The 24,225-nt window shown below is 40.4% G+C and overlaps 1 protein-coding gene across 6 annotated transcripts in view; it reads left to right on the top strand.

Annotated features, from left to right (window-relative positions):
- The window catches only part of PDE10A (phosphodiesterase 10A), a 569,965-nt gene that overhangs the window by 535,672 nt on the left and 10,068 nt on the right, over positions 1–24,225 (top strand). For all 6 annotated transcript variants that reach the window (XM_032837201.1, XM_032837200.1, XM_032837203.1 and 3 more), the window contains one exon: positions 4,305–4,477. In XM_032837201.1, coding sequence (XP_032693092.1) covers positions 4,305–4,477 — 173 coding nt within the window. The remainder of the gene's footprint in view (positions 1–4,304; positions 4,478–24,225) is intronic.

Raw genomic sequence — 24,225 nt, 5'->3', positions numbered from 1 at the left:
TGACATTTTCATTACTTCTTAGAGCTGCTGACAAGCCACTGTTCCCGCCTGTCTGCACGAAGTAGTATTTACTGTACGTTGTTATGTTGTAACTTCTATCCAGCACTGACTTTATTAATAAGCTAAAATGTATCACACAGGCTAGCTTGAACCTGTCCTTTTCTGAAGATGTGTTCTGAAGGGATAGAGGTGATCTTTAACTACATATTTCTCCTTGGGCATATGTGTGTGATTTGTTTGTTCGATTTTCCTTTCTGTCCTTTAGCTCTGGCTGCAGAAGTCATACTGGTAAATTTTGTCCTCCTTGTCACAACCATCATCATAGTAATCATTTCATCATTTATTAGGTACTCATTATAAATATTGTAGTACTTTTGACTTAATACTTACTATAAATGAGAAACATAAGAATTTTGCAAATATTAACACATTGGTTTTTATAACATTCTGTGAGGTAGGTATCAGTTTACTTCCATTTTACAATAAGATGATGTGCATCAAAGAGATTAAGTACCTTGTCCATTGTCATACAGTTAGTAAGTGACTGAACAGGATTAAAAACTAGAATTGTTTGACTCCAAACCCTTAGTTCTTAATTACAGTACCACTGTGCTTCCTAGCCTGTGGTTGGATGCAGCAGGCGATTAAGTATCTGAATAAGGACCACGCCATTGCTGTTGTGAAAGCTCGATGCAGTTGACTACTGTTATCTCAGGTCCCCTGAATAATTTGGCCCATGCCTGTGGCTTCCTGTGGGTGACTTACACCCGCCGGGTGAGCTTGGGCTGGTTGGCATGCAGGTGTTGAAATCTGGGCTCCAAGGCCTTTCCTTACGCATCTCTTTCATAGAGCTGAGCAGCATGGGGCTTTGGAAAGAATTATTTATGATTCATAATAATATTTTAAAAGTTTGCTAAGGAAAGACGGACAGGGTGTCCTTCTGCTTCAGTCCTAACCTCCCTGCAGCCCATGTTATGTTGTTGCTGGAGTGACTGTCCCTCGTAACCTTCCAGCGACCATTCCAGTTCTGACACCAGGCCTATGAACTCTCTCACCGTGTCACCATTTCTCCACGGGGACGATGTGCTTGAGCCGTACTGAAATGCTGTGGCTCCCGCTGAGCCCACGTGGTCTCTTGTGGCCCCTCCTTGTCCTGCAGAATCCACGGCCCTGCCCGTGCTCTTCTGGAGCCCTTCACTGAGCCTGTCCCGGAGACCGCTGCGTGCGTTCTCTCATGCGCTTCTACACCCCTCCAAGCTGTGGACCCTCCCCGGGCACTCCCGCGGTGGGGGCTGTGCGCGGGGTAGCTCCCGTCCTCCGAACATCCTCGCACAAGGTGAAATGTTCACACCGAATAGCTGCTCGATCGGTAAAGACCCACGTTCTTCACCTCGCGATGGGCAAGACACGGGCAGACGCGCTGCAGCAGTGCAGTGGCCCGCTGAGAAGCCACGGGCTTGCCTCGTGTAAGCGCTGGAGGCCGACAGACCTCCCCCCGGGGGGTGGGTCGCTGGGGGCTCCCGGCACAGGGCTGATCCCAGCGTCCCGTGTTGTCTCCGGAGCTCCCAGCCCTCGGCCGCGTAGAGCACGCAGCAGAGCCCACAGACGCCCGCACAGGCCTGAGGACTGTATGCAGTTCCCCCGTCTTTGGATTTTAGGAACGTTTCCTCATATAAAATTCGGGTTAGTTTATGCCTGATTGATACAGAATGGGATGACCTGCCTTGACGTAACAAATTTCAAGCACTATGACCTGGGACATGAACTATAATAAACTCACCAGTTGGTATATAAAAGTCTTATATTATGAGGTTTCCGTACTGCGAAATTGGAGATTTTTAAAGATTTTAAGCTGTTTCTCTGCTGTGGTCGGTTGCTCTATCTCCCTTATTTTCCTCTGGTAGGAGCTGAAAGACACGCACTTCATGCACTTGAAGACAGTTCCTGTGCTCATTTGCTGCCTTTGCCCTTGCAGAGTATCGTGGGAGGCAGTAGAGGGTTCCTGGTGTGACCTTCTCTTATGAAGGTTCTCTGCTGAGCTGCCTTGTGGCCTTTAATATCGAAAAGTACCTGAAATCAGTGCTGCGCTGTATGTTGACTAACTAGAATTTAAATAAAAAATTTTTAAAAAGAAACCTAATAAAAGAAATAGTAAATCCAAAGTGACCAACACCATATACAGCTCCTTTAACATGGGTCTCCATTTGCCATAGATCATGGATACTTCTGAGAATCTGATAAGATAATGTGCTTATGGATAACACACTCAACACATATTTTATAGATAGATGATAGATAGATGATAGGTGATCGATAGATGATAGATAGATAGATGGATGCAGTGAGTTTATAACTCTGTGGTCCCGGAGAGAATTCTAGAACCCAGGCCAAGAAGTTCCTATTTAGAGAGATTTTTAAAATTTTTTCAACAGTAGGATAGAATATTTTACACACTGTAATTTACTGGTTTATTAGTGATAGAATAAAGCATAAAAACATGTGTCACATGTGATACCTTTTCAGACAACCCTCCCGGAGCCGGTGTGTGCGGGAGCACCCACCAGACCTGCCTGTGCGAAACCCGTTCATGATTTGGGAGCGCAGGTGACAAGGCGTTAAGCATTGAAACAGAGACTGCCGCGTTACTTGAGTTAGGATCAAATGAAAGCAAAGCAGATTACATAGCAGGAGTCAGAGGAAAAAAGTTATTTTCTTTTATCTTCCTGCACTAAAATTTTGGAGAGTTGATTTCAGCCACCTCCCCAGAGCTTGAGTCCCCTCCCTTGTCCGCTCAGTTACGAACCGGCCTGTGCCTGAATCCTCCACCCACAGCGCGTCCTGTGTCGTCCCCTTTCTGTCCCCAGGGTAGTTGAGTGTCAGGGCTGCTTCTGTGTGTTGAGCTTAAGTCTGTCATCACGTCTATACCCTCTGGCCCCCATCGTGGTTGCCGCCGCGAAAGCTGCTTCCGATGAGATTACGTTACTAAAAATGACCAGTTTCTGTAAGCACTGCAGCTGCTCTTCAAAGAAAAATATTGTTGATGCTTCAGCAAATAACTTCATTTCAATTAGACATCAAAGAGTTATTTAAATTTTTTAATTTGAAAGTGAAATCATGTGTTTGAAAATGTTTTGTCAATTTAGAGCACCCTACAAACGTAAGGCCTTCCTATTATTACTGTCAGGAAAATAACCAACTAGAACCAATGCCATTTGCTGTATTTATCATAGGATAACTTAAATATTTATAAAACCTTAAGAGTTAGGTAATAAAGATTCTGATGATTGAAAATGGCACATGAACAACCTTTTCAGAGTAATAGGAAGGAGGTAGTGTCCTAGTGAGATGTCTGATTTTTTAACATGTATTATAATAATTTCAAGTTTTTAATGCATTTTGTCAGTCAATAAATATAAATTAGAGCAAGTGAAAATCAATTAGAGTACAGCTATGCTGACATTATAATAATAATTTTACAGTAATTGAAGAGCCCACAAATGGAGTGCCACTTTATTATTTCAGTCTTTTTTGTTTGAACAAAAACAACCCATGTTTATCTCAATTACAAATAAAGGCTTAAGATTCTCAGTAACTGTAAAAAGTTCTTAACAGATTCATATGCGAAAGAATAATTCTGAAGAGACAGAGTCCAAATGCCCCGTGCTCTGGTCTTGTCCTGGTGATGGTCTGCCGCCCCCGTCCCGTGAGGGCAGAAGAAGAGAGGATGGCCCTAGAGGGTTGCACCTCAGCGGTTTGTGTTTTATGGGAAAGGGTGGTTACCTGTGGGGAGAGATTTTAATATGCCTGACGAAGCTTTATTTTGAGGTCGTGGGACATTTTCTTCTGTGCTATGGAGAAAGCAGTTTACTCTTCATTCGACTTGCTGAAGTAGACAAAGATATCCATGATTTTCTTAATCCATCAATTTCCAGTCTCATATGAAAATTGCTAAAGTTTTAAATTAGTTTAAAAAGAAATGTCCTAAATATTTTAACACTTTCTAGTTCTTGAATTGCTTCCTGGAAATACCCAAACGCTAGCTGTGCTCTTCAGTAACTGGGGTTCTGTGGCAGCAGGTGATGTCGCCGTGGCGGATGATCAGGGAAGGGAAGCTCCACTGTTGTAGCTTAAAGAGAAGCTGCCACGTTGGTTTCCATTAATCATTGCAAACTCTTCTTCTGTGTCCCCAAACCTGTCACTGGTGGGCCAGATGCCATTGACTGTATTGTTTGAGTACCTGCAAATGTCGGAAGATTAGAGCCTCTGCTTGTTATTGGTGGTGTTTATTTGTGTTTTTTCCGTAGTTGGAAGGGCACAATATCTTCTCCACCCTGAGCTCCAGTGAATATGAACAGGTGCTTGAGATCATCCGCAAAGCCATCATTGCCACAGACCTTGCTCTGTACTTTGGAAACAGGAAACAGTTGGAAGAGATGTACCAGACCGGATCGCTAAACCTTAATAATCAATCACATAGGTAAAGATCCTTTTTTAAAAGTTTAGAAGCCTAGGAAGTATTATCTGGAATAAACGTATACTTAAGAACAGAAATGTAGTTTAGCATAAATTTATATTTGGAAGAAGGAATGTAAAAATATTTATGTGTTTTCTTTTTGTTTTACATGTATTTTATATTCATTTTGCATATTTCTTTATTTGACAAAATTACAGAGACTGAATTGTGGGGGTATATTAAAATATGAATTGCAATTTAAACTGCTCGCACAGGAATGGGTACTTTTTTTTTTAAGATTTTATTTATTCATTTGAGAGAGAGAGAGAGAGAGACACACACACACACACACACACACACACAACAGAGCAGCAGGCGGAGGGAGAGGGAGAAGCAGGCTTCCTGCTGAGCAGGGAGCCTGACATGGGGCTGGATCTCAGGACCTGGAGATCATGACCTGAGCTGAAGGTAGACTCTTAACCATCTGAGCCCCTCAGGCGTCCCAGGAATGGGTACTTTTAAAGAGAGGTCACTTTACAGGAGAGGTCAGGCCTCTCCCTGAATTCAGTTCAGTTCGGTCCAGGCTTTGGTCATTAGCTTCAAGGACTCAAAAGCAAATAAAAATGGATTCATTTTTCAGAATCTGGATCTTACTGACCAAGCTAACGTGATTAATGGATAAAATTGGAATTCCATTTTATTCATCTTCAAACATATGTTCTGGTTACAAGCATCAGAAAATTGTCATTCAGTGTGGTCAGATCGTTTAGGAAAACAAGTGACAATCAAAAGTTGGCTTCGTGGGCATGGCGTCAGAACACGGAGAATTAGATTACTTTCAACGTTCCAATGGATCAGGCTAAATTCACCTGGTTTGTCTTTCCTGAGCCGGCATGTCGTGCCTAATGAACTCAGAGCTGTACCGGGTGTGTTCACTGTGAAGCTGTCCACCATCTGTGTGTCCCGTCTCAGTCCGCTGGCTAACTTGCCTGCTCTGCTTGTCAGTCTATAGGTGTGACCACCAGCTAGGACTGAGCACTAGGAGTTTCCCTTTGCTGTTCCCACGTCTGACCAAGTTCATCTTAAGTGATGCCATCTTTACGTTGAGATGTGTGGACATTTGTTTACTGGTCTCTTCTAGTCTCGCTGAACTTGGGTCGATAGTCTCTTGTTTGGGTGCTTTGCATTCTTCCTCGATGATCCATTAAGTACTGATCGTAACATTTCTTTTCAGGAGAGTCTGTTTTAAAGTTTTTAGAAGCAATCCACTGAGGTAACACATACACAAAACCTTAGATGTACAAGTGACTATAGATATGTAATAAAGTTTGCCTCTTCAGGAATATTACATGCATATAATATAATGATATCCATTCCTTTGGTTAAACTACCATTTTGTGTGATTATTTTACATCAAAATACGGGCAGGTCCAGATTTTGCAGAGCCTGAAACTTACACAATTTTGGGAACCCTATTTAAGGAAAACAGAGAAACCTTATTTTTACCTAGGGCAGTCTGCACACATTGCCAGGGCCTCCCAGGATCATGGAAGGGGTCAGCGTCATGAGGGGCCACAAAGGTCCTTCCCAACACATCTTCCTCCGCCTGCAGCCCAAGGGATGCTCAGGACTTAGAACCATCGAGTGTTTCTGCCTGCGACAGACTTTGTGGTGTTCTTGTTTACAGTTCTCTTTATGATGGCAGTTATAAGATCGGGAAAATATACCCTGGATGAAAGTAGCCTTTGGCTTGCTAAAACCCATGTGCATACTTTTTTTTTTTAAGATTTTATTTATTTATTTGATAGAGAGAGATCACAAGTAGGCAGAGAGGCAGGCAGAGAGAGGGGGAAGCAGGCTCCTCGCTGAGCAGAGAGCCCGATGCGGGGCTCGATCCCAGGACCTTGAGATCATGACCTGAGCCGAAGGTAGAGGCTTTAACCCACTGAGCCACCCAGGCGCCCATTTTTTTTTTTTTTCAAGGTTATAAGTAAGAGTCATGTAATTAGTATCAAGTCTCTTACATATTTTTTTAGCAAAATGATTATAATAATAATTTTAAAATAGACAATTTAAGAATAATTACAAATAATATATTTGGTGCTTAATGGGTATGTGTATGTGTTAGTGGTGTAAGCTGTAATAATAACAGTTAATAATTTTAAAGGTAATGCATGTTTGGTCTTAATTCAAAGAGTGCAGAAGTATATATAAGAAGAATATTCTGTTATTCTGCACTCCATGCCCGCAATCTGTTGGGTATAATATCATCCCACGCACTTTCCTGTGTTTATTCAAAGTTCTGTGTTGGGGGGTATCTGTGTGTGTACACTATATATATATATACACACAAATATACTGTCCTCTTCTTTTTTTTTAATAAAAAATGTGATTATACCAGATGCATTCCTTTTTGTAAGGGTTATATAACATCTTATATGGAATACTATATACCCCATACTATATAAGCTTGTTAAACCTGTCCTTAATGGTAAGATATTTCTAGAATTCCGCAGTATAGATAAATCTGCAGTGAAATTACTTATTTAGTCTTACCTGCTGGTCCTCTAAGAATATGTTCTGTGTAGTGTGTGATGCTAGAAATTTATTAACATATAAGCATCGTAAATTTTCTAGAAGGGTTGTGGAAGTTCACAGTCCTCCGAACATGTGGGTGGAAATCGTTGCTCATTGAATGTGGCATTTTCTGGGCGCTCCCTGCACTACAGATTGCTTCGTGCTCCTTGGCTGTTTATGGTTCCCGCTTCTATGTATGTGTCTGTTCAGAGCTTTTGAGTATTTTTTGTTGAGTTGTTTACTTTTTTTATGAATCAGTTTGCATTATATATTTTATTAAGGGTACTAAAAGTTTCTATGTTATATGTTACAAATATTTTCTTCAGGTGACTTTCAAAAACTTTATTCAGATTTTCTTTTGACTGTAAAGAAATTTAATTTCATGAGGTCAAATCTCTCATTTGTTTTTATCAAATCTGGTTTCCTGGCTTGCTTAAGATGACCTCCCCTGTTGTCACAGGAGTATAAATAGTACTTAAAATTCATTTTGTATATTTTTATGCCGCTTCCAGTTGGCGACAGGAGAAGAAATTAGGCACAAACAAGTCAGCTGCAAGAGATTGGGAGCAGGGGACGACAGTCGAAAAGACGGCTGCCCCAAGCAACTCCACAGTCTCACTTTTATTGGATAGAAACAATAGCCAACAGAAGGACTGATGAAGGTCAAACGTTAGTCACGTCTGGTAGACAAGCAAGAAGGAGGAGAAAGTTTATAGTTAACCAAGTACATTCAAAGGACTCCTCTAACTAACAACGGGGGCTTCTGGGAAGAGAAAGGAGCGATCACGGAAAAGGGAAGCAGGCGGTTTTCGTTCCACCCTGAGCTGACCCGGCATTCCCGGGTGCTCGGCTTCCCTGAAGTAGGCGGTGTTCCGCCCTGGGCGGGCCGGACGTCCCCAGCTGCCCAGCTTCACGGTCGTGTATCGTCCTTCTCCCCAAAGACCTGTTGCCAGTATATGTTTTTCTTAAGGCCATATCTAAATGTGCTTGGCAACTAGTAAAATCCTCCAGGGGTTACAGTTTAAGTAACAAATTGTTCCGAGGGACAGTAGCATTTTTATAGTTTTGATTTTCATAGTTAGAGCTTAGTTCTTCTGGATTTATGTCTTTTATTTATTCCTGGTGGGTTAAATTAATGCCATTTAATTAATAACCCATATTTTCCACTGCTTGATGTTTTCATAAAAATTAAATAATTGTTTGGGTTCCTTAAGCCATTTAAATGCTAATTAACTAATCCTCGACTGTGCATACTGTTTTGATTTCTGTAACTGTGTTGAAATTTATCATACATACCTGGTAAGATATCTTCATCTTTCATTTACGTTCTACAAATTTTATGGAAATTGTTACTTAATAAATGCATTTTTAAATATTTTTATTAAAATTTTTCAAACTTGCAAAAAAGTATAGATTATATTGAGATGTACAACTTATACCCACTACATGCATTCAACAATTGTTAACATCTTACCATATGTTTCTTTCTTTTTTCAACGTCCACCTTGAATGTAAGTTGTAGACATCATGACTTCTCCCCCTCATCATGAACACTTAAAAAGACAAACATATTCTGCTATCCGTTAACAGCCACAGGGCACTTTGATCGCAGCTACGTTCATTGTTCACTTGAAAATGGAAGTGTACTGTCTTCAAAGACATTGGCATGAGGCTTTAATCCTGACAGCATTTTACTGTTTGTCTACACAGGTCCTATCACTTTCTTGGTAAAGTCATATGCTTGTTTTACAGATTTTAATCACTTGTAAGTGTATTTTTCCCCATTTTTAACTGGAAATACAGCTTCCAGTATAAATAAAGTTATGAATTTCTAACTGGAAATACAGCTTCCAGTATAAATAAAGTTATGAATTTCTACATACTTCTCCATTTTGCTTCATGTGTTTAGAAACTTTATTAGGTGCTTACACATTTATATTTGTTATGTTCTCTCCATGATTTACCATCTTATCAATGTGAAATTAATTCTCTTTTTTTGTCTGTAATGCTTCTTGCTTTAAAGTTTTCTGTGTTAATAGCCACACCCGCTTCCTTATGCTCATGTCCCGTTGTCTCTTGTCCGTGTCTTCATATGTAGTACGGGTCTTAGTCCCAGCAGTAGTTGAGACCCGAAGTCACCGATTTCCTGACGACTAGTCATTCTTCTTGGATTTAATGGTACTATATGTGATTGGTGATTGATTATCTTACTTGTGTTTTCTTGAACCCCTGTTCTCTGTCCCTCCTTTCCTTCCTTCATCTGTGCTCAGTGTTTCCTTTAGCACTTGGTTCTGTCTCTTCTACTGTCTTTCGTTGTTGTGTCTCTTTATATTTTAGGTGGTTACTCTTGACTTTACAGTCTTCATTTTTAACAGTTGTTTTAGATTAATATCGTTCCATTTCCATAAACGTAAAACCTTAAAAATAATCCACTTATACCCCTTTTTGTCTGCTATGTCCTCGTTAAGTGTGATACTGATACATTTGCTCTGTATCCCACATAGATTGCTAATATTTAAAACTGAATAGTCAACTGAAGAATTTTTTATTAAAAGAAAACTAATCTGTCATATTTTCTCACACATATCCCATTTCCAATGCTTCGCACTTATTCGAACAGTTCCAGATTTCTATGTGGTATCATCCTACTCTAGTCCAAAGAACTTCCTTTAACATGTCTTAAAAGTGTGTTGACAGCAGTTTCTTCCAGCCATTTTATTTTGGCTTCACTCTTCGGATGTTTTTGCTGGATTTGCGATTCTAAGTTGGCAGATTTTCTTTTGAAAGTGTCCAGTTGTTCCCCTTCGTCTTTTAAGTCAGTGGCCATTCCTGTTGTTATTCTGCACATAAATGTCTTTTTATTCTGGCTGCTCTGAAGATTCTCTCTATATCTTTGGTTTCTAGCACCTGGTCTATAAAGTCTGGTCTTCTGGCTCTTGGTCCTGCTTGAGGTCCTTCCTCAGAGGTTTCTGGGACTATGGGCTGCTGATTTCAGTGAAGTGTAGAAAAATTTCCACCATTATTTTTCTTCAAATATTTTTTTCTGTCTTATTTGTCACTTTGCTTCAGCAGCTCCAGTTACATGTGGGATAGATCACTTAATGATTTCTTAGGCTGTGAAAACTCTGTATTATTTTTCAGTCTTTTTCTTCCCTCTGCCTCTGTTTTGGTAGTTGGCTGCACTGTGTCTTTAACTCCAGATTCTTCCCAGCCTGTCGTTAACTCCATCCAGTGGTGTCTTTATTTTATGTAATGTGTTTTTCAGTTCTAAGATTTCTTTTTGGTTGATTTTTATAACAGTCTTAACATTATCAGTTCACTCTTGATATTAAAATATATGTTTTTTCTGAAGATTCTTTGACACATCAGGGATTTAAAATTTCTTGTCCACATTTCACCATCTGAGTTTTCTATGCATCTGTTTAGTTGACTATTTTCTCTCTGAATCATGGAATACATTTTTCTGCTGCTTTATTTCTATATTACATTGTGGATAATACGCTCTGTCATCTTTCTGGATTCTGTTATCTTTCTCTACAAACAACTGACCTTTATTCTGATGGCCAGTTAAATTTCTCATCGATTGCACTAGACTTATGAAATATGTGTCTTTAAGCATTTTTAGGATGGTTCTGTTTCTGTTTTGACCTTGGTCCTTGGGTCACAAAGGATTTGAGGGAAACAGGAATGTGATTTTGGGAGCCATCATCCCTATGGCTCTCTCATGGTTTCACTTGTGAATTCTGTCAAACATTTATAGAAGAAATAATATCAATCTGATACAAAATGTTTCTGAAAATGGAAATAAGAACCACTTACCACCTTATTTTATGAAGCCTGCATAATCCTGATACCAGCATCTGACAGACACATCACAAGAGTAGTAAATTAAAGATCAGTCAATATTCCTCATAGACATAGATGCAAAATTATAACAAAGTATAACAAATTCAGCCAGATATTAAACAAATAATAAAGCATAACAAGTGGATTTTATCTCAAGAATAGCATTTGCTAATTAATATAATTCATAGGAATATAATAAAGAAAGAAGAAGGGGCGCTTGCGTGGCTCAGTGGGTTAAAGCCTCTGCCTTCGGCTCAGGTCATGATCCCAGGGTCCTGGGATCGAGCCCCACATCGGGCTCTCTGCTCATCAGGGAGCCTGCTTCCCCCCCCCTCTCTCTCTGCCTACTTGTGATCTCTGTCTGTCAAATAAATAATTTTTTTTTTTTTTAAAGAAAGAAAAGAAAGAAGAAACACTATGTGGTCATTTCAAAAGATGCAGAAAAAGTTTTTGACAGAAACTCCTATTGATGGGGGAAAATAGCTGAGCAAACTAGGGATATAAGGCTTCCCCAATTTCTTAAAGAAAATCTTTGAAAACACTATAGCCACTGTGATGACAGGAGATATATTAAGGATTCTCCCTCCAAGTCTAGAAGCGAATGAAGGATGCCTGCAGGGACCACTTCTAGTCTACTTTGATCTGGAAGCCCTAGCCAGTGCATCACATCAAGACACAACGGGGCACCTGCATGGTTCAGTCGTTAAGCATCTGCCCTTTGGCTCGGTCATGATCCCAGGGTTCTGGGATCGAGCCCCGCATCGGGCTCCCTGTTCGGTGGGAAGCCTGCTTCTCCCTCTCCCTCTGCTTGTGTTCTCTCTCCCACTATCTCTCTCTGTCAAATAAATACATTTAAAATTTAAAAAAAAAGAAAAGAAAAGAAAAACAAACAAACATTGAGAAAGAAGTAAAAGGCCTAAGAGTTGAAAGGAAAAAGTAAATCTGTCCTTATTTTTAAATCACATGCCATCTACTAAAAAAAGTCCTCAGGAATCTCCAAAAAGTCTGCTAGACTTAGTAAGTGCAAGTTTACACAATACGTGATCAACATTTTTTAAAAAATCATTTATTTTCAGACACGAATAACTGTCAATTGGAAATTAAAGATAATAATGCAATTTCACTTGCTGTGTCATATTTTAAATGACACACTTGAATAGATTTAACATGATATATAAGTCTCTGTACTAAAAATATAGAACATTTCTGAGAGTGCACTGTATGAATAGATAGGTCATGATTACGAGTTGCAAAAATCGCTGTTACTAAGATACCGATTCTCTGCAAATATTCCTCCAAAAATGTAATTCCAATTGAAACCCTACCAGGGTTTTTGTAGACATTGACAGGCTAACCTCAGATTTATGTAGAAATACAAAAGATCTAAAATAGACAAAACAAGGAGCTCCTGGGTGGCTCAGTCAGTTGGGTATCAGCCTTCAGCTAGGGTCATGATCTCAAGCCTGGCATTGGTTTCCTAGCTCTTCAGGGAACCTGCTTCTTCCTCCCTCACTGCTGCTTCCCCTGCTTATGTGCGTGCTCATGCACACTCTGTCTCTCAAAAAATAAAATAAAATATTAAAAAATAAAATGGTCAAAACAACTTTGTCAAAGCAAAAGCCCAATTGGAGAACTTAACGCTACCTGATTTCGAGGTTTGCTATAAAGTACCAGTAATCAAGATAGTGTGTATTGGTGTTCGGGTAGACAGATACATTGGTGGAACAGAGTATGGAAGACACACTGTATAGCCCATTGGTTTTCAACCAAGGTGTCAAGAAATTCAATGGAGAAATGCGTAGTCTTTTCAACACATGGCTCTTGAATTACTGAGGTTTCAGTTGGATGATAGACTTAAGTGTTAAAATTATAAGAATTTCTAGAATAGAACATAGGAGACAGTCTTATGATCTTTGGTAGGCAAAGATTTCATAGCACACAGAAAGCACTAACCTTCAGAGATGTTCGTCAGAGGCTACGTGCTTTCCATTGTAAGGTGAATAAGGTCTGGGGATCTAAGGTCTAGCATGGCAATTATAGTTAATAATACTGTATATTACACTTGCAGTTTGCTAATAGCATAGATCTTAAGTGTTCTCATCATACACACATGCAAAAGTGACTATATGAGCTGATGGATTTGTTACTTTGATTGTGGTAATCATTTCACAGTGTATACATGTATCAGGTCATCACATTGTACAACCTAAATATATACAACTCTTAATGGTCAGTCTTAGTGAAGCTGGAAGAAAGAAAAGGAAAGCACTAATCTTCAAATGAACAAATAATAGATTGGACTTTATCACATTAGGAACTTACAATCTTCAAAACAACCTTCAAGGAAGTGAAAAGCCACACAGTGTGAGAAAAATATTCTCCATATTTAGGTCTTCTATAACACTTAACAACTCAATAATAGGACAAAGTAAAAATTACATGAAAGATTTACCTTTTAGATTTTAAGTAAAAATGTGAATGGCCTTAAAGGAGGTTAAATGTTAATACAGTTGATATGAAGTGAAGTTCAGTGTATGAAATGTCTCTCTGAAATGTCAGCATGTTGGAGCAGAGGCTCCTGGGGGATTGGCCAGAGGGGTGAGAGAAGTGAGCAGAAGCTCAGAGAGACCTCGGTTCCACAACTATGGATTGTTAACATGCCAAGCCTGGGCCAGGTGTTGGATTTGAGCAAAGAACAAGACAGCCACTTGCACTGCTCTCACCCGATGATTCCAGTCTAATGGAGAGATTGACACATCAATGAAATAACTTCATGGTACATGGTTTAATTATAGTGGTGCCAAGTTTTATAAGGATGCAAAGGGTGTTTGATTTCATCTGAGGGAATGGAAAGGTTGTGGAGAGAGATTGGGAAAAAAACAGCCATGCACACTAGCCCAGCTTAGTCTGGGCCATGAATATCCTCAAAATAAAATCGTGTTCTAGGAACTGTTATGGCTGAATTCTGTCCCCTAAAAAGTTCCTGTGTTGAAATCCTGATTCCCAGAATGTGACAGTATTTGGAGAGATAGCCTTGAAGGACTGATTATATAACATGAGACCGTATGGGTGGGTCCTAATCCTGTATAACTGATATCTTTAGAAGAAGAAATTTAGATACAGACATGACAGGCAGAAGACCATGTGAAGACACAGGGAGAAGATGGCCATCTGCAAGTCAAGAAAGGAGGCCTGGGACAGACCCTTCACTCATGGTGACCTTGCCAACACCTTGATCTTGGACTTCTGGCATCCAGAACCATGAGACAATGAGTTTCTGTTGTGTAAGCTACCAAGTTTGTGGTCCTTTATTACAGCAACCCTAGCAAACTAATATAGAAGTCTACATGATTTTTTTGTCTTCTGCAATCAAAATTGTCCAACTGACCACAGGGGCCAATAGACTTGACTTTGGGGAGGGAAGATCCTGGCCAGGTCTAAACACTTCACTGGGGCTTCCTGGGTAGCAGGCAGTCCCATTCTGTGCCTGTTTGGCGTCCTTGTCCCATCTCATCCCCACCCAGGTAAATTTGCACAGACACCTGTCTTCCCTCTTGGATGAGGAGTGATTATGTAAGGAGACATCTACCAGGTCATGGTTTCCTGATGTTCTAACCTTGGATCAGGGATAACAGTTCTGCAGGGAGGACTGGGGGTTCACTGCTGGGAAGAGAAATCCTGTGACTCTTACCTTTCAGCTTCTCGGTACAGTGGGGTACAGTGAGATTCTCCACCTATGATTCATGCAAGGTATCATGGAGAAAGGAAGTTAAGAGAGTCATAACAACCATACTGGAAAGCAGTTAAGCTCATTTTCACAATAGCATTACATAAAATCAGAAACTGCATGATTTTGATCCTGTTTGTAATCACAGCTGCTGTGAACTAATACCCAAGCCAGTGGGACAGGGTTATCTTAGTGTCCTGACTCAAACTGGGCACATGTGGGCACATGGGCTTAGATGCAATGTAGGAGGCTTTGAACTTCACCAGAAAAAGTCATCATCCTACTGTTCCATTCCTTGGAGCCCTTGAAATCCCACGGTTGTCTGCCTTTTGAGTGAGGACATCATCAGAGCTGGCCTGTGCCAATGAGAAGAGCAGGGACCTTCTCATTGAATCACTTTGAGCTAGCCAGACTCAAAGTGATTCTGAGAATGAGACTCACTGTGTCCTGGTAAGAAGAGACCGGGGGCTATTGGGAAGGTGAGAATCTGTAGATGTGGCCTAGAACTGAATCGTTTTCCACTCCCAGTGTTTCCAGGCTGGAGCACTTTTCGCAGCAGAGAGACTTGGCCAGATGGCATTTAGGAAGTCCCCGAGAAGTGAGGGGAGGGCTCAGCTAGAAGAAAAACAAGCTCTACCATAGAGGACAGGAGTCAGTTGATGCATCATGGGGGGGTTGAGGGGGGCCCAGGGGCTCACACCCAAGATTCAGAAGCTGGGAGAGCTCCCCATCACCTAGTGCTCAGAGGCCAGGCATTCAGTACCTCCAGGCATATCCGCCTTTCCATCTGTGTGCTAACACTTACCGAGTACCAAGTGTTTGTAAAGTGTGATGCCAGCAGTAGAGGAGAACTTCAAGAGAATAACAGATTATTCTTGGGTATCCCTGTGCAAGAGTATTATAAGTTTTCTATTTTACTTTAGGTCCAGGATCCATTTTGAGTCGATCTGGGGGGAAGAGTTTAAGGTCTGTATATAGAGTCGGGTTTTTTTGGTTTTTGGTTTGTTTGTTTTGCATGTGGATGTCCAGTTGTTCTAGCACCCTTTGTTGAAAAGACTGTCTTTGTTCCATTGTATTGCTTTTGCCTCTGTCGTAGGTGATTTGCCTATATTTACGTGGGTCTATCTTGGGCTCTGTTCTGTTACATTGGTATGTTTGTCTACTCTTTCTCCACCTGCCTCACTATCTTGATTACTATAGCTTTACGGTAAATCTTGAAGTTAGGTAGCATCAGTCCTCCAACCTCATTCTTCTTCAATATTGTATCAGCCATGCTGGGTCTTTCGCCTCTCCCTATAAACACGTATTTAATTCTGGGGAGGGGGATTCTCAATGTAAATAGTAATTTGTTTTTTATTTCAAATTTATTTTTTTTTTAAGAATTTGTTTGACAGAGAGAGGGAAAGTACAAGCAGGGGGAGGGGCAGAGGGAGAAGGAGAAGCAGGGAGCCCGATGCAGGACTCAATCCCAGGACCCTGGGACATGACCTGAGCTGAAGGCAGACACTTAACCAGCTGAGCCTCCCAGATACTCTTATTTCACATCTCACTTGTTCACTGCTGGTGCGTAGGAAATGACTGCCCTTATATCTCATGACCTTACTATAATAATTTATTAGTTCCAGAAACATTGTTATTGATTCTATCAAACTGTCTGCATTGATAGTCATGCCATGTGTGAAGAGTTTTAATTCTTATTTTCTAATCAATATGCCATTTCTTTCTTTTTCTTGTCTTATTGCATTAGCACGGGCTTCCAGTACAGTGTTGAAAAGGAGTGGTGACAGGAAACATCCTTCCTTTGTTCCTGATCTTATGGGAAAGTGTTGAGTTTCCCACCATTAAGTATAATGTTAGCTATAGGTTTTTTAATAGATATTTATCAAGTTGAGGAAGTTCCCCCTGTGCCTAGTTCACTGAAAGCTTTTATCATGCATGGCTTTTGGATTTTGTCAAATGCTTTTACTGCATCTACTGACAGGATATTGTGATTTTTTTCTTTTTAGTCTCTTAATATGATGGGTTACACTAATTGATTTTTTTTCAGTACTAAACTTGACTTACATACCTGGGATCAATCATAATTGGACATGTATAATTCTTTTTATACAGTGTTATCTTAGATTTACTAATATTTTGTTGAAGATTTTTGCATTTATGCTCTGAGAAGTATGAGTCCATAGTTTCCTTGTAATGTTTTTGCACAGTTCTGGTATCAGGGTGATGCTGGCCTTATGGGATAACTTAGGAAGTGTTTCCTCTGCTTCTGTCCTCTAAAAGATATTATAGAGAATTGATATAACTTCCTTAAATGTTTGGTAGGATTCACCTTCTGAACCCATCCAGGCCTGCTACTTTCTCTTTTGAAAGATTGTTAATTATCAGTTCAACTTCTCTAATAGTTTAGGCCGATTTGGATTATCTGTTTCTTTTTGTTTGTTTCAGCAGATTGTATCATTCAAGTAATTGGTCCATTTCATGCAGATTATTCCTTCCTTATCCCTTTAATGCCTTTGGGATCTGTAGGGACATTCTCTCTCATTTCTGATACCAGCTATTTGCATCCTCTTTTTTCTTAGTTAGACTGGCTAGAGAGGCTTATTGTTTTTATTGATATTTTCAGAGAACCATCTTTTGATTTGGTTGTTTTTTACTCTATCAATTTCCTGTTTGCAAGTGCACTGATTTCTGCTATAATTCTTATAATTTCTTTTCTTCTGCTTCATTTGGATTTAATTTGCTTTTTCCAGTTTCCTGAAATAGAAGCTTAGATTTTTTTTTAAATTTTACGTCTTTATTCTTTTCTTTTGTGTATGTTTAGTGTTAATAAATTTCCCTCTAAATACTGCTTTCCCTGCATCCCTCAAGTTGTGTTGTTTTCATTTTCATTTAGTTGTAAATATTTTTAAATTTTTCTTGATTTTTTCTATGACCTGTGTGTTATTTGGAAGTGTTTTCTTTGTTTAATCTTGGGTATTTGGGGGGATTTCCCAGCTATTTTTCTACTATGGTTATCTAGTTAATTCCATTGTTGTCTAAAAAGCACGCACTGTATGATTTCTACTCTTTTAAATTTGATAAGGTGTATTTTGTGGCCTGGGACCTGTTCTGTGTTGGTGAATGTTCTGTGTGATCTTGAAAAGACTGTGTTTTTGACAGTTGTTAAAGTAGTCTTCAGATGTCAATTATATACAATAGTTTGATGGACTTGCTGAATTCAAACTTGTCCTCACTGATTTTCTGCTGTCTGGGTCTGCCCCGTTTCTGATAGAAGGGTGTTAAAATCTCCAGCTAGAATAGTAGATTTGCCTGTTTCTCTTTGGCAGTTCTGTCCGTTTCTGCCTCACAGATTTGGATGTTCTACTGTTAGACACAGGCAAGTTAAGGATTGTTACATCTTGGAGAACTGTCCCCTTCGTTATGATGAAATGGTCCACTTTACTGCTGATAACTTTGCTCTGAAGCCTTTCCTGTCTGAAATCAACAAGCTGTTCTCATTTGCTTGTGAGTAATGTCAGTCTGGTACCTTCATTCATTGACTTCGAATCTCTGTGTGTCTTTATATTGAAACTGGGAAGACAACATAGAGTTAGGTTGGGTCTGGTTCTTGAGTCCATTCTAATGACCTCTTCTAATTGGTTTATTTAGACCACTGACATCTGAAGTGAGTGTAGACATGGCTGCATTCGTATCTGCCATGCTTGTTACTCTTTTCTATTCACGTTTGTTCTTTGTTCCTATTTTTGCCTTCCACTCTTTTCCCACCTTTTGTAGCCTTAATTATTTTATGTGATTCCATTTTCCCCCTTTCTTAATATATTGTCTATATTCCTTTTTCTCTTTACCTTTTTTTAGTGGTTGCCCTAGAGTGAAAGATTTTTTTCAGATCCTAAGGCCAATAAGAACATGAAGTTTTGCTGAATATATTTAGATGTAAGGAAAACTGAATTAAAACCATCATATACCACAACATGTTCAGTAGGATGGCCAAAATTAAAAAGACCATCAATACCCAGGTGATGGCAAGGGTGTGAAGCTACTAAAATATTAACAGGATAAAATGTACAACTGGTTTGGAAAGAACTTTGGAGTTTCTTAACTAGCTAAGGATCTGATTGCTTTGTGACTCTCTTCTCTGGTTACTCAAGAGAAATGAAAGCATATTGTTCACACAAAGACTCAGACAGAAATGTTAACCGCAGCCCTATCTGTAACATACCTAAACTGGACACAGCCCAGGTGTCCAATAGCAGGTGCATGGATAGAGAGTTTCTGGTATTTCTACAGTGGAAGACTGTTCTAGTCAGCAGTTTCAAAAATTAGGAACTGCCGACTCATGCAACAATATGAATGAGTCACATAGACATTTTGTTGAGTCAAATAGTGTATACTATATGAAGACTTTCTTTTTTTTTTTTAAGATTTTATTTATTTACTTGACAGAAAGAGATCACAAGCAGGCAGAGAGGGGAGGGGGAAGCAGGCTCCCTGCTGAGCAGAGGGCCCGATGTGGGGCTCCATCCCAAGACCCTGAGATCATGACCTGAGCCAAAGGCAGAGGCTCAGCCCACTGAGCCACGCAGGCGTCCCTGAAGACATTCTTATGATGCACAGAATAAGCCAAACGAATTAATGGTGCTCGTGGTTGTGATAGAACTCAGACTGACAGTTGTGGGCATCGGGTGAAGGGCACTGAATGGGAAAAGGACAGGAGGGGTTTCTGGGTGATGAAGACGTTCCTTATCTTCATCGATGTGATAGTTTGAGACTATATATTGTCATCCTCCTCAAAGTTTATCCTTCAAACATATGTATTTCATTCTATGTAAATTACACCTAAATTAAAGTATGAGAAACAAAGATATACAATCCAGAAATACGGCTCTGTAGTAAATATGAAACATCTTTTTTCAAGTGTGTTGTCCTTAAGTGAGATAGAGTATGTCAATTCTATCACTAAGTCTTTAGATGTAATCATTAAAAAAATAAATAGAATGGTTTTTAATTCACCAGATGAGATCAGATCTCCTTTCTGAGGGGATCAGGAGTTGATGAGCTCATAGAGGCAGCCCGCAGAATACACAGTTGATGAGTAGGCTTTTCACTGAGCTTAGAATTATCAGTGCACAAAGTAGTCCCACATTCAGCGTGGGTTTGGTGGCCTTCCCGAGATGTCCTTGTGGGGATTCTGTATTGATGTATGAAAGGCTTTGCACATTTGAAGCCATTCCGTGCTCTCCTTCAAGATGGCAGGCATAGTGTGCGTTCGCAGTGACTTTCCTGCAGGTTCAGAGCTGCCCTCATAGCTGTTACTGCAAACCCTTCTCTCCATCTTCTAGAGCCCCTTCTCGTGCTTGAGGTAACATGGACATCATTGCCCTAGGACTAGATGTGTATTCCACCAGCCATCTTGTCACTGCTGTGCGCTCGCTCCTGACACTCCTAGAGGCCATCACCTGGATCAGGACAGCTGTTCCTCCAGGAGGCCTGCAGGTGGCAGACGTATTTCACCTCAGTGGTCGACTATAGCTCCTCTGGGCACAGGACAGAAGGGATGGGTATCAACTCCGAATGTTGCTAGCTTTTTTATCTCACTCCTAATTTTCTTGCTCGAGTAATTCCTGCCCAAAAGAAGCAGGAGCCACTGCTGTCTTCCCTGATTCCGTTGGCCGTTAGCTCTGATGTTGTCCAAGGGGCAGGGGTCTCCCTTGCTAGCTGGTCCATATTCACAGTAGCAAGCGGCTCTTTGCAAACTGTTTAAAACAGATGATGCTTCACAAGCTATTTTTTTCTCTATTAGTTAATGGGTAGTCTATAAACTGGAAATATATATTTTTTAAAAAATTTTATTGTTTCTGTTATTTTACTGTTTACCTTTGCTTATCAGGATAGTATCTTTTTTGATGATGATTTCCTGTTCCCTTTTAGAGACTCTCTTTTATACTCTTAATCCATCCATTCATCTGATGTTGCTGAAATGTCTGTACCTAAATATAATATTCAGTGATAATTTTTATAGATATCACTTATAATTAGTCCATTGGATAGTTGATAAATGAGAGACAGTGGCTTCTCTCTTTATACCTAGAATTAATACTAAAACATGAAAAGATGGTATTCATCTGAGGAAATCAATGGCAGACTTTGACCACTAGTGAAGTTACATGTTGTCTAGAGAAGTATGTTCTTTATTTAAAAGTAAGCATCTCTGTCTACCTGCCATAGTAAATGCATGAGGACCTCATTCTCCTAGGTGTGTGTTGTGTTTCATCTGAAGAACCTAAAATGTAGGGAAACTAATTCTCACGTGAAATTGCTAATGTCCTCACCTGATTTAAAGTTAGAGTAGTGCATGTTGCCAGGTAAGGGCTCTCAAAGATTTTTAATAGCAAATCCCTCCGTGACACACACTTGCTCAAGAGTGATTTCCCCTTGACATGTAGTCATTTTTCTCCTGATGATATTTCGTGAAGAAGCAACATAGGATTCTATAAAATTAAGAATTGAGAACTTGGATTAAAGTTGACTTCAGTGAGCTCATCGCTACACCATGCTTACGCTTCTATGGAAGAGTTACTTGTATTATTTGTGTCACTAGATAGAGTAGGAGTCAAACATCTCTTCCATGGTTTTGACTCTGCAGCTGTTCAAGTAATATTTGCAGAGAATCCATAGCATCCTGAGTCTGGTTTTATGTTTCAAAAATAGCCAGAATGAGTCGTGTTATCAGAGAAGTCGTTATCATAAACATGATTTACTGAAGTTACTTATTACTGTGATTTAAAATTTCTTGAAGATGAATTTAAAAACAAGATCATTAAAACGGTAACTTAAGGGGAAAATGATTTAATCTAGTCTCTTTTCAAATATTGTGTGTGATGGGATTTTAAAATGAAATACAAGAGTTAAAATAAGGCTAGATAGTAGTTTCTAAACAAAACACTTGCTAAAACACACCCCAAAAGCTTGCTCTTTACTTAGCTACTGGACCCCACTTTACCCAACCTCTGCTGCGTTGTAGTAAAGACCACCTCGTAAGAGAAACCTGGTCTTTGATTACCTCTTTGTGGATGAGCATTCTAGATAAGCAGGCCTGGATTTATCTTCCTTTCCTTTTTCTTTTTTTCTATTTTCCAGGCAGTTTTTTTATGCTGGACTATCCAAACACTTTAGCCTGGGTCCCCAAACACTAATGGAACAGGTTTTCTTAGATTAGTAAAAAGTTTGACTTTAAAACCATTTTTCTATTGATGCATGAATAAAGGGGTATAATTTGATATTTGAGTTGTTTGAGTTTCAAACATATTTTTCAGTGTGACTGACAGCCTCCAGCTCTCCCCTTTGGGTCCTCCTGTCATCTGAGTAGCCTCCATTTGGCCTCCACATCCACTGACCTTGTTTCCCAGTTTGACCTGTAGGGGCTGGGTCACCCAGCTCCCTTGCCCTCCCTCCAGCTTCTGTCTGGATTCAAAGAGCGGTGGCAGTGACAGGAGATGAGAGGATGGGAGGAGAGAAGATTTCGTGCATTTGCTCCCCTGGCTTTGCCCTGTGGGGCCCTGGCTTCATAGTGGTTCTGGGGAAAGCTCTGTATCGTTGCCCTTTCGGGCCCAGGGCAGGGCCTGTATGCTGCCCCTGACCCTCGGTGCCTCCCCATCCTGGGCCTCCCTTCGGCCCTTCAGTCGATCTCCCCTCCCCCGGGGAAGCCTTCTCTTTCACGTTAGGACCCTGGCTGATAACTTTGGATTGAAGTAAGTAATGTTACTGTGTTTTAAATCTGGGCCACGTTATTGCGGAGGCCAGAATGAGGTCAGAGCCTAGTGAAAGTGAGGGTAGAGAAGTCTTCTGTTTCGAACGCACTGTGGAAATCAGCCAGTCCTTCAGTCTCTTTGAATTCCAGAACTGACACAAATGAGGAATTGTAATAATAATCATACGAGAACTCATTTTTATGTGCATATATATGTAAATATATAATATGTCATCGTCATATTTCCATCTGAAGTCTTTTACAAAGTTTTGTTTCATCTGGTCCAGCTGCATATTTCTGCTTTTATTCCAGTAGGACATCGTATCCGTGGCTGATGAACTTTGTAGAGTGTTGGGGGGCAGACAGGGGTGGGGAGCGTAATGGGAGAGTAATCCACCCGAAATCTGGCGAGCTGTGTGGCATCCTCTCTTTCGGTAAAGTTCTGTGATTCTGTGATTTTCTGCTGTGGGAGGAGAATTTTAAGATAGGACAGCCCTGGTGAGAGGTGAGAGTGTCTGCACATCCTGATGGACCCCCGTGTGTTTAGCTCCACTGCCTGGTCTGGGCTGATGCATGGGGTGGAGGAGAAGGAAGAGGAGGCGGGGAAGGGGGGCTCTGCCACCATGACTCCTGCCGATGTGACTGTGCTTCCCCTTGGCTCTACCGGACCGCCAGAGCATTCATCCTGTCCCAGTCACCACTGCCTCCGTCCAAATAGTGCTGCTGTCTTGTCTCATTACACCACGGTGGTCTCCTGAGTGACCGCTCCCCATCCGATTGTACAAGCCATTCTCCACCAAGATCTCTCTGCAGTATGGAGCACGTCCGTCCTCTGCTCACAGCCTCCGCTGTGTGACCGTCGGACTTGGAATAGCAGACTCCTGCCTTGCCTCCAGACCAGGCAGCGTCGTGCTGTGCCTCGGCCCGTCATGCCAGCCAGACCGGCTTGTTGTTCCTCAGGCTCACGAGCTCCTCATGGACGCAGTAGGACTTCCACACCTACTCAGCTCTACTGGGACTCTCACAGATCTTCGTGGTTTTGCCTCTTTTAGAATAATTTTTACAAGCTTGTTCCAAGAAATGTTTTCCCTTATTTTCTGCGTATTCTCCGTATTAGAATGTTAGTTCTATAAGAGCAGGGCTACTTGATTCAGTACTATCACTGTGCCTGATATGTAGAGGCATTCAAAAGATCTGGGAATGAATTAATGTAGTCAAACTCCCTGAAAGTATAACATAGGCATTGCCTTGGGCTTTTGGTTTTTTTTTGCTAACTGGGTTATACAAGACTGTACCTAGAGTAGTAAGCAAAGACTCTGTCCCTTTCATGGTTGCTTCTTAGAACACATGATGAATTAAAAGTCTGTCCCAGTTAGACCTACAGTCCATTCACAGGAAGAAATAAAATGATTCCAATTTATATTAATATTTCCAGACAACCATGACCATCTAACTGATTTGTCACTGAGAGTAAAAGATAAGTAACTTATTAAGGCATTTAATAAAACTTTTTTACCTGTTTATTCTTTCTTTTTTGGTTACCAGTAAAATCATTACTGTTGAATTGTTTTGTCTACGTAATCTTGACAGTGAATATGAACGACAACTGGGTCGTGGTCTTCTCAACCCTAGTAAGCACACTACCTGTGAAATCCCGTCCAGGGAGAAAATTGGTTCCTTGCGTCCTACAATGCCCAGTTCTGTTAACATTTCTTGTTTTGTGGACTACAAGATAAGAAATCTTTTTTGAGGTAAAGCTTGTTAGAATGCTTAGCCAACAGAAGTAAATGTTGAGATATATTTGTGAATATAGATTAGAGATTGAATGATTTCAGTATTATGGAACAGTCATAGTTTCATGTTCATGTTCTGTTG

Source organism: Lontra canadensis, unplaced genomic scaffold, assembly GCF_010015895.1.
Source record: "Lontra canadensis isolate GAN:19392208 unplaced genomic scaffold, GSC_riverotter_1.0 scaffold97, whole genome shotgun sequence".
In the NCBI taxonomy this organism is placed as follows: domain Eukaryota; kingdom Metazoa; phylum Chordata; class Mammalia; order Carnivora; family Mustelidae; genus Lontra; species Lontra canadensis.
Note: the sequence above shows the minus strand (reverse complement) of the source record. Positions and strands in the feature narration are given on the sequence as shown.